This window comes from Accipiter gentilis, chromosome 12 (assembly GCF_929443795.1).
Source record: "Accipiter gentilis chromosome 12, bAccGen1.1, whole genome shotgun sequence".
Taxonomy (NCBI): Eukaryota; Metazoa; Chordata; class Aves; order Accipitriformes; family Accipitridae; genus Astur; species Astur gentilis.
This window is the reverse complement of record NC_064891.1, coordinates 34,549,337-34,566,872: the sequence shown is the minus strand read 5'-3', so window position 1 is coordinate 34,566,872 and position 17,536 is coordinate 34,549,337. Positions and strand designations below refer to the sequence as shown.

The 17,536-nt window shown below is 40.9% G+C and overlaps 2 protein-coding genes across 2 annotated transcripts in view; one reads left to right on the top strand and one right to left on the bottom strand.

The window, feature by feature from the left end:
- NFKB1 (nuclear factor kappa B subunit 1) overlaps positions 1–14,905 on the top strand; it is a 60,681-nt gene extending 45,776 nt beyond the window's left edge. Inside the window, 11 exon segments of the mRNA XM_049815296.1 lie at positions 793–934; positions 4,212–4,326; positions 6,418–6,619; positions 7,823–7,992; positions 8,847–8,949; positions 9,846–9,970; positions 10,825–10,891; positions 11,226–11,398; positions 11,532–11,709; positions 14,019–14,173; positions 14,175–14,905. Of these exon segments, the coding sequence (XP_049671253.1) occupies positions 793–934; positions 4,212–4,326; positions 6,418–6,619; positions 7,823–7,992; positions 8,847–8,949; positions 9,846–9,970; positions 10,825–10,891; positions 11,226–11,398; positions 11,532–11,709; positions 14,019–14,173; positions 14,175–14,201 (1,457 nt within the window). The 3' untranslated portion in view covers positions 14,202–14,905.
- Positions 7,623–17,536, bottom strand: part of MANBA (mannosidase beta) — a 77,293-nt gene continuing 67,379 nt past the window's right edge. Inside the window, exons 18-22 of the transcript XR_007507818.1 lie at positions 15,403–15,501; positions 13,456–13,606; positions 11,764–11,892; positions 10,569–10,700; positions 7,623–9,009 (exon numbers count right to left, since the gene is read on the bottom strand). The gene's annotated coding sequence lies outside the window, so the exon portion shown is untranslated. The remainder of the gene's footprint in view (positions 9,010–10,568; positions 10,701–11,763; positions 11,893–13,455; positions 13,607–15,402; positions 15,502–17,536) is intronic.

The following is a 17,536-nucleotide window of genomic DNA, read 5'->3' as shown; positions in this document are numbered from 1 at the left end:
TAGTTTCTTGCCGATACAGAACCACAAAGGTATTGACAGAGCAGCTATAGTGACTTTTTTCCACAGATTAGTTTCTTTCCTCCCTTTTCCCCTTTTGCCTCTCTACCGTGACAAATTCTGCTTTTTGAAATCTCAGTAGTTACGTATTTTATAAGTCTAAAATCAGGTTATTGCAAATACTAAGCATTGTAAACATTGGAATATTTTAAACAGGTGAACAGACTCTCTGTGCTGCTGCTGTAAAGCAGGAGAGACTGCATGGTTTGAGTTGGAGGGGGGGCACAAAGCCCTGCCTTTACTCCATAGCTTTTCTGTGAGTTTCTGTGCAATATTTGACAGGTCCATTAGGCTTCTTGTGTCTCAGTTTTCTCAAGTCTAAACTACGCAGAACTGCGTGGGTGGTTCCTGTAAGTGCTCTGTGGACAAGAGTCCTTAGATGTTGCTCGTATCTACGCAAATCCCAGTTCCTGCTCCTTTTGTCTCATTACACACAAGTGCACATCAATGCAATTAATTTGGTGCCACTCAATTTAAAGGTAGCTTCCAGGGTTTGACTGTTCTCAGAATTCTTGCTGCCTGAATGCTCAGCATGCACCTAGTTTTTCTTCTAAGGGTCTTATTCCCTCTATCCTTACCTCTCAGCAGTAATAAGCAACCTGTCTCAGTAAATCAGTGAATAATGCTTGGTGGTCTGCACTTCGTATTTCTTTGGCAGCACAAAATGCCTGTCAAAAGAAGGTGGTGTTGCAAAGAAGACAACTGAACTGATGAAGACAAAACTTTGTGTTGCAGATTGTCTGTTCCTGGAGAAGGCCATGCAGCTTGCCAAGCGTCACTGCAATGCTCTCTTTGATTATGCTGTAACTGGAGATGTGAAGATGCTGTTGGCTGTTCAGCGCCATCTCACTGTTGTCCAGGATGATAATGGAGACAAGTAAGTTGGTCTATACTTACTGGGTTGAAAGTCATGTTTTTAATGGCAGGATGGTGTGGTCAATTTGTTGTGTCCCCTGCGGGTGCCAATCATGGATTGCAGCACTGCTCTAATCAAATAAATACCATTCTCCTTTGTGTTGTTTGGGAGAGGTACAGCTGCAATTTAGACATTTTTGTTGTATTTGCAGAAAAGTCACATCACAAAGTTCATTGATCCAGTACCTGTCAGAAAGTAATCTGGTCATTGAGGGTATGTTGAGCTTGTGAGTTTGTTTGCTTTTTTTTTTTTTTTTTTACTTAAAATCAACTGAGCATGAAGTTCTATGCTTGCATCGTGATACACAGTTGATGGGGATCCTTAGCTTTGTGCTGAAGGAAAGTGCCCTGCTTTTTATTCCATGCAAGTCCTTAAGTCTTCATAGGAAGCTTTAAATTACAGATGCACCAGGAGACGTAGAAAGAATAGCTGGAGAGTCCATGCTGCTTTTCTCCCACTGACACCAAGTTCTTTCCAGAGGATGGTAGTTTTTTGCTCTTGCTTATGTCTGTACTGTACTGTTGTCTTCCAAGAGATTGCACAGATGTTCGTGGCAGACTTCGCCGCTAATATTTGCGTAACAGTCCTTCAGTAACATGAGCTGGAGTATAAATCCATTTTGTTCCTCTCACTTAGGCAGATTCTGTGGGACTCGGAGGGTGAAATACAGTGAGGAACTAATGATTAGTAGTTACTTAAAAGCAAATTCAGTGGGAGTGCCTCTGAACACATGCAAAGATAATCTCTTCAATAAGCTCACTTTTTAGCTGACAGGCTTTGGGCAGGCCCTGTGCAATCACTTGTGTTTCCTTAAATTTCAGTATTTTGTACGGTAGAAGCCATATAAGCCTCAAGGTGTCCAGCTAGATGGAAAATTACAAGCAACTGAGACATGCCATCCCACTGTTTGATTACTCTGTGAGAGGCTACTACTTTCACTCCACTTTCAGGGAAAATAGGTCTCAGATTACTGATAAAGGACTGCAAAATCAAAGATAGCTACTTTACTTGCTTTGCTTTCCAGTTGGCAACCTGATGACTGCTTTTAAGAAAGCAGGAATATGAACAAGGCAGGAGCTAGCAACCAAATCTGCTAGCACTTTGGACAATACAGCTTCTGTGTTTAACAACAACAACAAAAAAAGCGTGGTAGAGGAGTATTGACCAAGCAGGACCTGCATTTAAATACAACAAGGTGCCTCTCAGATTTGGACTTGCAGGGCATTTCAACAAAGTCAAAATACTTTTCAGAATGATGGTAAATAGTTGTTTTCCTCCTGCATTAAGAAGTACCTGCAAGTATGTGAGGTTCAAGCTCATGTCATCTTTCTCCTGGGATGGATTTTAGTCTGTGAACATGTAATACATCTAAATTACTCTGCAGCTTTTTAACAAAACAAAGTTTTGTTAAACTTTGTTAAACAGCTAAACAAGCTGTTTAAAGGAGGAGAAAAAAAAAAAGGTCAAGCCTCGTAAACCAATTTCCCTAATTTTCACTTTAATCATTAAAATTATAGGTCAAAAACTATACATTTTTTGCTTAAGCCTTTAATGAAGTATTTCTATCAACGGTTTTGCTTGTCTTTCATCAAAGTCGTATGTAGGGAATGCAAATACCTTCTGTGGGACCCTGTGTTGTGTTTTATGGCTTTGAGACAAAATACGTTAATCTGTGATTAGTGTATATTTATGGTGGGCACTCAGTAACACTGGCTGTTACTGCATTTATACCAGTACCACCGCTTTCCAGAAGCCCGACAGTATTACGGCACTCGGCCTCCATAGCAGTGCTGAAATGCATTTTCTGATGTAGGACTGCTTAAGAAATGGAATTGACTGCCCTTTCATGGTCTAGTCAGCATGTCTTTACAGCATCATGTGTAGTGGCAGGGTAAAGTTAAAATACTTGCTACAGGAAAGAGAACTAAAAGCAGTAGAAGAGCAAATTCGTTTCTGAAGTGAGATTTGGAAAGAAAATGCTGGCATGATAGAGCATAGTAAGAAGCACCTACCAGAGAACAGTGGAATAGCTCTTTTACAGTAGTGGTGGGACTGTTTGAACAGCACAGGAGAATTGAACGAGGGAACATGCTGTGGTACTTCTATGGCAGTGTCCAGAATAAATAATAAAACAGGCCCTTTGAGCCTGAGTTTGGTTTAGAAATCATTCCCTTTTTAAAATATCTTCTGGTTTTGAGTGCTGTCAGTCTCAATTTCAAGATGACTCTATGCCTTGAATGGCAAAGAACTTTTTTTCATGAAAGTGTAGATCTGACTATATTCAGGTATTTCTGGAGCAGCGTAACAAACACACCACATGTCCTATGTTGACATTGTGTGTCAGCAGCAGTATACTAAAAAGATCGAGTCTAGAAGTTGGCCAACATCTGTTAAGGGAGAGCTTGGCAAGATATGTTTCAAAACCAAAGGCATGACTTTGAAATGAAGTCTCAAGGGAACAAGACAAATCAAGTTCTGTTGGAGAGGGGCGATGGGATTCACAACCTGTTTTTTTCCTGGTGTCATTTTGCAAGTACAGCCACTCTGGCTGGTGGCAAAGGACTTGACTTTGGACAAGTGCACAGGAAACACCATTGCATTAACCCAGTAGAAGTGGTGAAGTGTCTTGCTATGCAGTCAGTCATGTCCCAAACCAGCTTTTTTTGTCATGACATCTCTGGGCACTGCTGCAAATCCCGCGGCTGTTAGTCACCAGGCCTGAGTCCTTAGTTATTTTTCTGTTTGAAAACGAAGAAAAGAAAACCCCACAGATCTGGGGAAACCCCCAAGGGAAAATCTGCTTTGGTGGCAGAGAGGCCTGTGGAAATTCTGAAGGAAGGTTTTGACAGTAAAAGGTGTTCATGTGCTGCGTAATTCAAAACATGAAAAAAACCAAAACAGCAAAGAATCTGGGGATTTCAACAAATTCTGAAACAATTCTTTTGTGCTACAAAGTTTGTATTTATTAGACTAGGAGTTAAGTTAAGCTCAGGACCAGCAAAAGCCATCCTGAGTCTGCTTTTGTGATTGAAGGGTTAAACACAGTTACCTTCTGACTAGCTTTTTTTAATGTTGGGATTCATTTTGGTTGCTGCTATTTAGTGCTGAAATCATGACCTCTAATAGTCCAGTGTTTGGATCAGTTAGAATTCAATCAGATCTACAGCAAAACCTTAAAATTTTTATAATAAATTTGAAAATAGTGTGAATTTGTTCATCTGTTTTTTGTTTGTTTCAGTGTCCTTCATTTAGCAATTATCCACCTTCACACCGAGCTGGTGAAAAACCTCTTGGAAGTGATGCCTGATCTGAATTACAATGACATCATTAACATGAGAAACGACCTTTATCAGGTGTGCAGTTGTGGTGGTATAAGTGTTGTTGATTGTTAATTCCACAACTTACTGTCTGTCTTATTTTTCTTCTATTCGTTGGAATGAGTCCAGATCAGAGTGTAATGCAAACAAGTTTAGAAGCACAATGACATATTGTAAGGTGGTGGAGGAGCAAGAGCATGTTTTCACTGTTTTAGTTCATAACTCCCCTTGGTGTCAACAGAAACGTCTCCATGGGTCAATCACAGAACAGGCCAAAAGTATGAAATTTGTCAGTTCATGTCTTCATTATTTGGCTTCTCTGTTGTTAAACCAGCAGTATGGGTTACAGTGTGCCAACTCTGGGCTCTTTTGACCTTTCTAACATTGGATAACTTGGGATCATGAGTCAGTTGCTGTGTCATCAGTTATCTAGAGGCATGCAGAAGCTGTAACAAACTATATACCCTTCCTGTAGCCCAGATGATATTTGTGCCCATCACATGTACACCAAGATTTCCCTTTCATTTCTAGATTCACATTATAGGAAAACAAAAAAAAAGCCCATCCCCATGTCTTTTACCTAGCAGGAAAAGAATTCTTAACTGCCAGGCACAATTCTGTCTCCTCGCCTTCATCTGTGACAGAGTCTGAGCTTTTTGTATTGTAACTCAGACAGGCTTTTAAGAGCTGTGGAAACCTGCCTGGAAAAGAATCTCTTTTCAACTGTGCACACCATTCAGTTGTCCCAAAGCTGGACATTACACAGCAGCACTCTGACATTTGTGTTGTTTCTTTTGCTGTGAACAGTAAAGGCAGGTTTTTATTCTACACAGATAGTCACAGAGGGTTTATTTTGACTTTTTTGTTCTCTTTTGCATTTCATTTTTAAGTTCCTATAAAGCAAGTTTGAAATGTGGAGGCTGGTGAAAGCAAGCAGAAGATTCTGAATTGAATTCTGTGCCTTCTCTGTAAAAGAAACAGGAAGCAAAGCTGTGCTCCACACAAGAAATAGATCTTTAACTGCCAGGACCTCTACAGCTATTCCTACCTTCTACTTAAACCTTCAGCCAGTGGTGGGAGGGAATGTAGGCTTGCGCTAGAATTTTTCCTTCTGTACAGATATTCTGAAAGCTGAATTGTATGTGTACCTTATAAATTCAGTAATTAATTGCAAATATGTTGACAAATCTATTGACAAACACCAGCTTATTGTACAGAGCTGGAATTAGTCTTTTTTTACAGTCCTCTGTTAATACAGGGATAATGATATGGAGATGGAATCTTGTGCAATTTTTATATTATTTTAGCGTTGGAAATGTGATTTCCCAACCCTACTGGAATGCTTACTGTTTAAATACGTATGTATCCGAGTGTGTTCTACATGATGCTGTTCACTGGCAAGACTGTCAAGAATGCAGTATACAATCAACCTTTGGAAGTACTTGAAACCTCTCGGCCTGAGAGCTTTTTGGTGCTTGCAGGTGTCTTTGCACAAAAACGGAAAACGTGCAAATAGAATCAGCTAGCTAGACACGTGCTGTGTAAATGCACAGTTGTTCTGCACTTTGACAAACGCACAGAACAGCAGGATTTTCTGCTCTTCTGTGCAGTCATTTTGAGGGATAAGGAGATCCTAAGCCCATGGCTATAAACCTCCTATTCAGGAGCAAAATTAGAGCATAGTTCGGTGCCAAAGGCAGATTTGAGCAAGCCCTGGAAAGTGTGTGTGCTCTCTCTGTGGCATGAACTTGGCTATGGGGCAGCTGGAAGCAGGGTTACAGTGTCTGGGGGACACACAGGGATTATCTCCTTTCCCGAGTCCCTTGCACCGCAATGCACAAATAGCCAGGTCAGTGCCCTGGCTTACCGAGCAGGCAACGTCTTTTGTTCCTCCCAAAGTCCAGCTGCTGACACTAGCAAGGCAGGTTTTATTTCCAGTAAGTAGAAACCCTATTTGTAGTATGCAGTAGGAAAAAACCCATACACATACACAAGCTTTTAATTTCTGTTAGCTTTGAAGTGCGGTAACGTCTTCTCACAGTAGGGGCTTTTATGGATTTAAGAGATTTCTGTAGAAGTGATGTAGCTGTTGCTTATCTTCTCATGGCTTGCTTCTGTCACTTCTAGACCCCTTTGCACCTGGCAGTAATCACAAAGCAGGCAGAGGTGGTGGAAGACTTGCTGAAGGCTGGAGCAGATGTCAGCCTTCTGGATCGCCATGGTAATTCTGTCTTGCATTTAGCTGCTACTGAAGGAGATGAAAAGATTTTGCGTTTACTCCTCAAGCATAAGAGGATATCTCCAATGGTCGACCTTTCCAATGGTGAAGGTATGGAAAGATAATGGCTGTATTTTACACTTGCCTATGGGACAAGCACACCTCAATTCCTGCCAACACAGTGTCTCTACACAGGTAGATACAGACCTTGGAAATAGCATCTTTCCCCATTTTGCGTGTGCTATCCTTGGCTTTTACATGCCTGCAGTCACAGATGACAGAACACAGATGTGTAGGTTTTCTGGTTATAAAGAACATAAGGATTGGTAATGGCCACGTGACACAGTATGGATTTGAATTTTTGTTACGGTATATTCTCTTTAATCTCTCAAAACTTCAAGCACTGTGTTCCTCCTGAGATACCTTATGCAACCACTGTTTTTTAAAAAAATCCCCCCAGAAGAAAACATTTCCTCCTCCTCTCTAATGAATGAAATCCCCTCAAAAATAGTTTCTGGACCAGTGTTGAGTTTTACATCTGGTACTTTGTGACCATACAGAATTAAAGCCTATAAAATAACCACAAAGATGCAATTCTCCCATTTTTAAGTGGCACAGATAATTTGAATTTAGTATTTGTGCTCTAGCAGATTTTAAAATGTCTGACCTAAAAATGTCATTATGGGATTCAAACAACTGTATTAAGTTCCTTAGAGAGATGGGGGTTTGGTTTTGTTGGCTTGGGGTTGGGGTGTGTTTGTTTGTTTGATTTTTAAATATAAGGCTTTATTCTTCTCTTTTTGAGCTGGTACAGGTAATCTTGAGGTGACAGGGCAGTGTGACCTTACAGGAGGATGATAATAAAATATACCAATTATTCCCCAGACTGTTTCTAGAAGAGATGTTCAGTAGCAGATGGGGCCAGTGCAGGGTACCAACTTGTTTAGTACCAAGATGCAGATTTTCTTTTTAAGGCTCCTCTCCTTTGAGGCAAAGAGATGCTGTAGGTGAGCTCTTCAGTTCCTGCCTTCTGTTCTACCTTGTAATCTGCTGATTTTTTTTTTTTTTCCCATGCCTGGCTTTGACTTGCCATCAATAACACAACCAGTTCCAATTTATGCACAAAGAACATTTTTATTAACTATCTTTTAGTGTATAAGCAGGCAAAATAAGTCACTTCTGCTCAGATAACTACAGTAACTCTCACTCATTTTACAATTCTCATAGATGCGGCCACTTCAGAACTCATTACTCTGACATTTCTGTGTTTTTCAAATATTAATACATGTGATGGATGGCTTTTGTTTTGTGTAGGTCTCAGTGCAATTCACATGGTGGTGATAGCAAATAGCATGACCTGCCTCAAACAGCTGATTGCTGCTGGAGTTAACGTCAATGCTCAGGAACAGAAATCTGGACGAACTGCATTGCATTTAGCTGTTGAACAAGAGAACATCCCTTTGGTGGGCTGTCTTTTGCTTGAGGTAAGGGCAGAATTTCTTTCTCAGGTCTTTTCACTTACATATTTAAAACCTCTTGGAAATCCTCAAGTGCTTCAGAGGAACAGTAGTAAGGGTTTTTTCCTGTGTATTGACTTGTTTACTTAAATCAGTAAAAAGGCAAAATTATTGCTAATGTTACTCATTATTACTTGTTTAGCAGTGCTGGCGCATCTTTTGCCCAAGTTGAGGAATTAAATAGTTTGTGACCCTGACCTGACCACATATGCCATGTTTAATTTGCACCAAGTAATCCCAGCAGCCAGCGAAAGTACTCTTGAACAAGTTAATCATTTCATCTGTGTGAAGTGGAATGTGTATACAGATGTGCATGGAGAGATGGTTGTGTATAAATATTTGTCTCATCTTTTTAAAACCTTGATCCTAGCATGCTTAATTCTGCACACCCAGAGCTGGCTGCAGTAGCTTTCCTCTGTATCTGTGTACGAATGTGCTGCCAGCCTACCTGCTCTCCTGAAGAGCAGCAGGAAGGCAGATTTCTGTGCACACCAGTTTAGGCGCCAAATGCTGCAGGTAGTCGGATGGCAGAGCTACTACATGGGATGCAAAGTGGCTTTTATCTACCTGACCTATTTGGGTTTATATGCTGTGCCTCCTGCTGTAACACTGGAGCACAGAACCACCATCTGTTCCTGCGTGGAGATGGTTGTAGTTGCTTTCTCGTTCCTTCTTTTCAGACAATGATTAGAGTTTTTACCCAAACAGGCATGGAATGGTGCTTATTTGCACAGTAGCGATGTTTATGCAGACATGAGTTTCCGCAGCTGTATTGTATAGACAAGTAGCACTTTTCTTTTTGTCGTTCAATAAAAACTTAGGGTGATGCAGATGTGGACAGCACTACATATGATGGGACAACTCCTCTTCACATAGCAGCTGGAAGGGGCTCTACAAAATTGGCAGCAGTTCTCAAAGCAGCAGGTATGAAAATAGATATTTGCTGCAGAGTTTTCTTTCACAGGGACGATTCAGGTTAGAAGGCTGCAAGCAGAAAAGAATGTGCCAGTGAACTTATTTAATGAGGAGAAGAAATTAAAAGCACGAAGGTTTGTTTTTCCTCAGGGAAGTCCTATTTCCAGGTGCTGTGCTACTCTTTAGCACCATCTAATGGCTAAAAAGGCAAATTATGTTAGTCAAGAAAAAAAATCTCTTGAACACTCTTGGAATTCTTTTGAGTATTTCTTTTGTAGTTTTTTATAGCTGAAGAAGCAGAGAAGAGACCTCGTTACATAATTGGGATAAGTGTTGGACTGCTTTAAAAAACAAAAAAAAATAGGTCACTGAAACATGCGCTTGTTAGTGTCTCCTATTTCGTATCACTGTGGGAAGAGTTAGTTTTGAATATTTATTGGAATGTTTTTTCAGTTGTATTTAGACCTGATTTTTCTCCTTTGAAACAGAAATCCAAGCTTCCCATCGCTCTGGCTGCGTGCTTGGTCTTTTTAATAATACCCACACTTTCTCTGACACTATAAAAAGAAGCACCACACTATTGCTTCATCACATACACAGAGCGTAGCATGTGAGCCAAGAATGGGACTGGAAGGCAGCTGATACAATCATAGCTCGTGCTCTGGGCTCTAACACTCTGCACGTCATTTTTTCCCTCTTTATAAAGGAGAGTAGCATTATACTATACAGAGATGTGACAGCATTTAACTTTAGTCAATAAAGTTGTTTGCTGACTTAAATGTAGTTCAGCTTGAGTAGCTAAATTAGCAATTTGCCATTCAGAACTTAGAAGAGATATTTTAAATATTGTTGAAAAGAAGCTTGAAGCCTTTTCTTAGGAATTTTTTTTCACACTTGTTTTCCAGGTGCAAATCCTCATGTTGAGAACTTTGAGCCATTGTTTGATCTAGATGATGTGAAAGATGATGAAGATGATGATGAAGGGATTGTGCCTGGAACGACACCACTGGATATGGCGGCCAGCTGTGAGGTATGGGTCTGGCTTTTTTAATAATAAATGATAGTTCAGCTCTCTTGGCCAGCTCCTTTCACTGCATCCACAGTTATTTAGACAAGCTACTAATTTGCCATCAAAAATTAAACTAATTCAGCCACAACTCCCCCCTGTGAAATAGCACTGGAAGAAAGTTCCACTTAACAGACTACTTCTACTGAACAGGAATGGCCAGGCACTTCTTGAAATAGTTGCACTACAGTCTTCAATGTGGAAAAGTGTTTAGCTGGTTGGGCAGCTTGTGCTTGAAGGCCCATATTCAGAGATGTTCTCTAGTGGGTTTCTTTGCTGCATGTTCTTCAGAATTGCAGACTTTGTGTGGAGGCAAAATACACTCTCCTGTTGTGTCCTGCCCAAACAGTGATTAGGCTGCATGGTCCATGCTTTTAGTAGCTGATAACATGCAGTTGGCTTGGTGTGAGTGTAAGGTACAAGCAGTCAGCATCCCTAATCACATGGAGCTGGGGAGTGGTACTAGCCTTAGGTGAAAATCTAACCCAGGCTTTGTTTTAAATTACTAGTTGCAGACAGGCAATAAATTCTCCCTTAGGCACTGCTACCACCATTTACTTACTGCAAAGACTTCCTCTGTATCTTGAAAACAGTTGCCAGATGACATAGGTAAAGGGCAAGGGAGATCAGCTTCTTGAGATTTCTCCCTCAAGCTTTGCACAGGTCTTCTACAGTATCTTTTGTCATACTGATCCTGGGACAGAAAAAAATTTACAGATGGTATTAGGGCTTTACACAATACTACTGAGAATTGTCAAGATAATGGACACAAACCAGGTTTCTGCTAAAAAAATACTGACTTTAATGTATTCTCTTAGGTGTATGACATATTAAATGGCAAACCCTACGAGTCAGCAGCGGTTTCGGAGGACTTACTGACACAAGGTAACATCTATAAAGATGACTTGACGATATCCCTCTAGTGACTGAGTACTAAACGTGTACTTGCAGAAGACATTGCTCTGCAATAGCTTGTAACTGAAATGAGGAGGCAGAAGAGGTACCCTCCCACCTACTCATTCATAGAATGAGCATGATTCTGTTAAGGGTAGGTCACAAGGACACAAAGGAGTACGTTTTCAATATTACAACAATACATTAGTAAACACTGAGATCGATGGACACTATAATACTCTTTAATTTGGCTTTGTTTCTGCTTAGAAACGAACTGGTGCATGATTTGTATAAATAATAAACTAACATATTTCTCTGTTCCCAGGACATTTGAGAGAGCTGAATGAAAGTTCCAAGATGCAGCTTTACAAACTATTGGAATTGCCCGATCCAAAGAAAAACTGGTCCACTCTAGCACAAAAACTGGGTCTTGGCATACTTAATAATGCGTTCAGGCTGAGCCCTTCCCCATCGAAAACTCTGCTAGATAACTATGAGGTAATGTGGCTGTAACAAGTTACAAAGAACACTCAAACATAGAGAGAAGATTGTCCTCCTGCATGGTGAGACAGTGCAGCCCTTTTGTTTTAGCCAGCCTGGATGATGGTGAGTATCTGGTGTCTTCTCTTAGGTTTCTGGTGGTACAGTTCAAGAGTTGATTGCTGCTTTGAGACAGATGGATCACACAGAAGCCATTGAAATCATACAGAAAGCACTAGCCATCTCACAAAGCCCACCTCACTTGGAGGACAATACCGCAAAAGCTCTTCCGTCGTCATCACCACCCACCTTTGCAAATGGAGAGACAGGTAAAATTGACAGTGAAACATCAAGAGCTTTACTTCAGATGTTTTTTTCAGTACCTGCCCCGCCCCCGGCCGTGGACTGCTGATAGGTTGCATAGTTTCTTACACACAATACCTGAGCTGCATACCCGTTTCAGAAATATGTTACCGCAGCACGACTTTTCTCATCACAGACATTTGCTAGGCCTAGAAGAGAGGGGAAAAATGAGTCATTTGAATCCGCAGCCCTGCATTACAGTATTGATTATACAGCCTCCCTTTTCTAAAACCAGATATCTGCCATTTACTGATGGTAACTCCTTGGATGTCCTGGGGGTAAGTTTCAGAAGATAAACTAGGCAGTGATCTCCCAGGCCTGTACAAGTGTTGCTACCTTTTTACTTCCCCCACCCTCGTATCTGGATAAACAAAAATGTTTTGGGTTCATAAACTTCTCAGTAAGACTTTGGTATTAAATTTCTCTTTTCACAATGCGTAGCACTCCAAAATGGCCCCGTGTTCTACAGGCAAAGAAATTGGGGATGGTTTAGGTTACAGGGGACTTCCAGCAGTCAGGGTGTCCAACTGCTTCCTCAGAGCAGAGCCAATGTAACATTACATGATGTTGCTCTTGTCATGTCCACTTGAGTTTTGAGCATCTTGAATAGCAGAGGTCCTACAGTGCTTTTGGGCAGGGGACTCTAACAGAAAGATTAGATTGGATGGCTACAAGCTCTTCAGAAGGGATAGGCAAGGTAGAAGAGGTGGTGGGGTAGCTCTCTATGTTAGGGAGTGTTTTGACTGTACAGAGCTACACAGCTACCTTGAGTCCTGTGTTCGGTTTTGGGCCCCTCACTACAAGAAAGACATTGAGGTGCTGGAGCGTGTCCAGAGAAGGGCCAGGAAGCTGGTGAAGGGTCTAAAGAGCACAAATCTTATGAGGAGCGGCTGAGGGAGCTGGGGCTGTTTAGTCTGGAGAAAAGGAGGCTGAGGGGAGACCTTATCGCTTTCTACAACTACCTGAAGGGGGGGTTGTAGTGAGGTAAGTGAGTGCTGGTCGCTTCTGTCAGGTGGCTAGAGAAGAGGACAAGAGGATATGGCCTCAAATTGAGGCAAGGGAGATTTAGGTTAGATTTTTTACTGTGAGGGTTGTCAGACATTGGAACAGGCTGCCCAGGGAAGTGGTTGAGTCACCATCCCTGGAGGTATTCAAAAAGTGCATAGACAAGGCACTTCAGGACATGGTTTAGTGGGCATGGTTGGACTCAATGATCTTGAAGGTCTTTTCCAACCTAAATGATTCTACGATTCTGTGAAAAACAGAGGTCATGAGAAGACAAGAAATCGTCAGGGATGTTCAGTCACTGCCTGGCCATGTTAAGAAACAAAAACCTGTTTTTTTCCTGATGCCCTGTTCAAACACCAGTAGTGCTGCCAGCACCCTAATGTGGAAACTTATACCCTATGTGAAAATACTGTAGGTATTTCTGGAAGGAAAAAAGAAACACCACAGTAACTCCATCCTGGTCTAATGTTGCTAGTTTACTCTCTATAGAAAACTGTTTGTTCTGTTACACAATGAACCTTCATACCTATTCAAAAGTACATGTTGCCTCTTTAGATTAATCTAGAATGGTAAGAGGGATTCTGCTGCCTTGCAACATGAATGGACTGCATCACGTCATTTATTTTAAGATGGTTGTTTAGAAGAATAATACTGAACTCTAATATGCTGGGCATTGTTCTAGTCACACTGAACCCACCTCATACCTTCAACTCGGATACTGTTCCCTTGCAGTCAGGCTCTCCTTTTGTGGATCTTGCATAGAAGACTCGTGGATCTTGCTGCTGACTTCTTTGTATTTCAGGCTCACTTACTAGATGAAAATTGTTCAAGTATTTATTTGGCTCAGAAATAAACCTGTAAGTGAAGTAACATGAGAAAGTTTAGGAGCCTCATCCTGGAGCTGTGTACTTGCACAGAGTTTAGGAATCTGAGAGCCAGGGAACCTTTTGCCCTGCTATGACACCACTTGGGCAGAGTCCTGACTAGTGTGGTGACAGCATTAGTGTCAGCACAGCACCAGGCTTCTCATCCCATCCAGGCCCCAACTGCAGTTGATCTCTGCCAGCAGTGCATCAGATCACATGCTTTAGTCAACTGAAAACATTCAGCACAGCTTTTCCTATTATAATATCTATAAAGTTAGTTATTTTCCCACAGAAGAGCTTTGACCTATTGGTTTGCATTCCTTAGGCTTTTCTGAAAGCAACATTAGTGAAGCAACACACACAATAATATATTTCCCTTTTCTCCCTTCTCTCTCTCTCAGGTGACCCTTATAACAGCAAATTTCAGGACAACGAAAGCATGTGCGACAGTGGTGTGGAGACCTCCCTCCGCAAACTGAGCTTTACTTATTCAGACTCTCTGAACAGCAGCAAGTCATCAGTAACACTTAGCAAAATGACCCTGGGCTATGGACATGAAAGTTCAGTGCAAAGCAATTATATAGCCAACTAGTAATATTCAATAAGCAATATGCAGTTACAGGAACAAACGTGACATTTAAAATTACATCTGTGTGATCCTGGCCAGAGGGAAGTGAATTTACAACCAAAAGCGCGCTGGAGGAACCACTCATGAACCTGAACCAAAGGCGACTTCAGCACATGACTCCTAGCCATTGCTTCCTTCCTCAAATACATTTAAATTTTATTCATTTACAAGCCATATACAATAACTAGGGCTCTACTGCTGCATTAATACACAGGACTGGACACTGTGAATGACTGACTGAGCTTCTCTGGTTTGCGAGGATGTCCTTTTATATATGAAAGTTCCTCTTTCTTAATGTATAATACCCACTCACTTAATAAAAAGAGGTAAGGCAATCAAGAGCAATCAAAGGATACTGTTTCTAGCTGCTCCCTTCATAATTTTTGCAGCACAGTTGCATGAAAAAAGCTCACAAAATATGTGGCAAAGAAAAAAAATATCATTAATCACAGTGACAACTCAGAGAAAAAAATCCTAAAAAAAAAGCATCTTGTATATTTCAAATAATGTATTTAAACTTAACTTTGGTGCCTCTTATTCAAAAAAAAATTTCAAGTTTGGCATTTTCCTACTTGTAAATAGATAATTTTTTTTTATATCTGTTCCTTTTAAAAAAAAAGTGCTTTTTAAATGCTTATTTTTATTTTACTTTTATAATAAAAACCCAAAATGAAATCTCTTGTCTACACGTGCTGTAATTTTTACATATCTTTCAAGTAGCATTATTGAAGATTTTAGGTATTGATACAAGATTATACTGATTTCCAAGTGCTAAAATAAATCAAGGGTTGCAAGCCACCTGTCTTAAAGCATAACTATATTTTATGGTGGGAGACCAGGAGCATCAGCTACTGCTGAGCAGCTGTGCTTTGGAACTAAAGGTGCTGATTCATGGTCTCTTTTAGGTCTCTTCTCATAATTATGGCAGCAGAGAATCATTTACCAACTGAAACCAACTATTTAGCATCTCAGCAAAGCTCTGATGAGACAGTTCTTTGGGCTTTCTAGAAACTCCTCTAGTAACTGTGTTCCTGAGCAGTATTTCTTCCTGTTGCATGTTAAATTGAGAGGGTGAGTGTTAACTGTTACAGCTGTTGGCCCTACTAAGAATACAGGTATCAGATTTCATGATGAAAAAGCAAGGAGCAGCATCATACCATTGTCATTCCCTTGTAGCCAGTTTTCTTGGCACAAAGATGGAGATTGACAGTGGTGTTCTTGGCTCAGCTCAGTCTTCAGTAACCTGGGAGTCACTCCTGAGAAAACAAATCAAGATAAACCTTGAGAATTGTTACATTTAGAACAGTATTTGGCTGTAATGAATTAAACCATGTGTAATGAGAAAAAAACTTGAAGTAATTTTACATCCAGCTGAATTACTGAGTACATTAATTACTTCCAGAGAAACGAGATGCATAATAATAAAAATGCCATTCTTTCTGTTATAGTATGTATAACCTACAAATGCAGTGTCAAAGGCATATGGATTTTTGTTCAATTAAGGTACCTGTCCAGTGTTCTCTTTGCATTCCAGCTGTAACAAACAAGCAAAGATTCTCATGTTCTGCAGGTGGAGGAGCTTTTTGAGCCCTAGCAGAGCTGCTGTGCAAGTTAAATGCACCTTCTGCTGCCACAATTTCCAGCTAGGGCTGGCAGAAACTTTTATGAGGTTTCTACAATCCTGCAGGTCACCAGGGTGTCCTGGCTGCTGCTTCACACCTTTTAGCCTTATTTCTGATCAGCTCTGCTTTTAAACCACCAGAAGACACCTGGGTCTGTATTTCCTTAAGCACTTCATGACCAAATGCTGCATAATAGCTATTCATCAGGTTAGTGATCATGCAATGAACAGCAGGCCATCTCCCCTAGGCCCTGTGTATTCCAAGTGCTTTAAATGGCAGTCTGGCAGCTTCTTTCCTTGCAGCATCTCGGTTTCAGTCTATTTAACAACAGAGGCTTTGGTCCTTTTTTTTTTTCCTCCCTGTTTAGAAATAGAAAAATGTTAATTTAGAAGTATTCTTACTAAGTCAAACAGGAACACTAAATTTTTACAGGCGCATCACATAATAGGGCAACTTTTCCCAATTGCATTAACCCTTAGCATCTTAAGTATGTGTTGCAGGCATGCCACGCAGTTTGTCAGAACTAGGTGAGAGTAGGAGGTAGAACACCCCAGCTAGTGTAGGACACACTTCAGAAAGTGACACAACACCTAGTCGGAAACATTTGTGTCATCTTCTTGTGTAGTTCTCTTCTGGCAGAGCAAACCTACTGGAGAGCCCAGTATTTACCTCAAGCAGCTGAATTCAAAGAAAATGCTAAAACAGCTTTAGTCCTTCTGGGAGAAGGCCAGGCTCCTTGCAGGTATGAGGATGAAGGCAGCATACAGAAGAACCAGGCTTAGCAAGGTAAAATGTAAGCAATGGACACAAGTCAACTGAAACATTTCAAGCAGATGTATTCTTCCTAACGGGTACCTATCAAGATCTATTTATGTGCCTCATCATCATATGTGCTCACCTCAGACACAGCTTTATCCTTACACCTCCTTGCCCAGAAAGGAAGTGCTACTCCTATTTTACAAATGTGATGGAATAAACTAAACTAAAAAAATACCACAGGAATCCAGGAATTCACTGCCTGAGAGCTCCTGTCTAGACCTGGCTTACGGAGAGAAACCTCTCACCAGCGAAAAAGTGGGTAGTAATGGTGTAACTCAGTCTTACATTTTCATTCAGCACAGTAAATTAGCATGTGGACCTCGCTAGACCTTGTAGCACAGGGTATTGTGCCCAGTTTATTCCATATTACCTCTGAGGAAACAAAACTGGGAAGGGTATTATTCACCAAGTTATCAACAGTTAGGAATAAGTAAGTTGGGGGGGGGTTTTAAGCTATGTGCATGAACAGCAAGAATTCTGGAGTTATATTTTTTCCATTAGAAGTTTTAGGAAGACTTACCCAGCAAACTCAAGCTCTTACTTACTCAGAGCACGGCATCTCTGCCCTGTGGCTGGATGAACCCAAGTACTGACTAGGCTCATACCACAGTGGGCTCTTCTAATGCACTGCACCATACAGCAGGAAGTTCGGTGTGTACTTCCATTAGCAGTTAAAGCCCAGAGGCTGGAGATGTGGTCAAAAAGCATCAACCAACAACCTCAAACTGATCCTTAAAAGCTGATTTCATGGGTTTGTCCTTCTGAGTGCTAGTCATGGTTCCTGTCGCTTTGACAGCAACTGCACAGATTTATCTGGAAACACTTGCAATATTCAAATGAATCAATATCA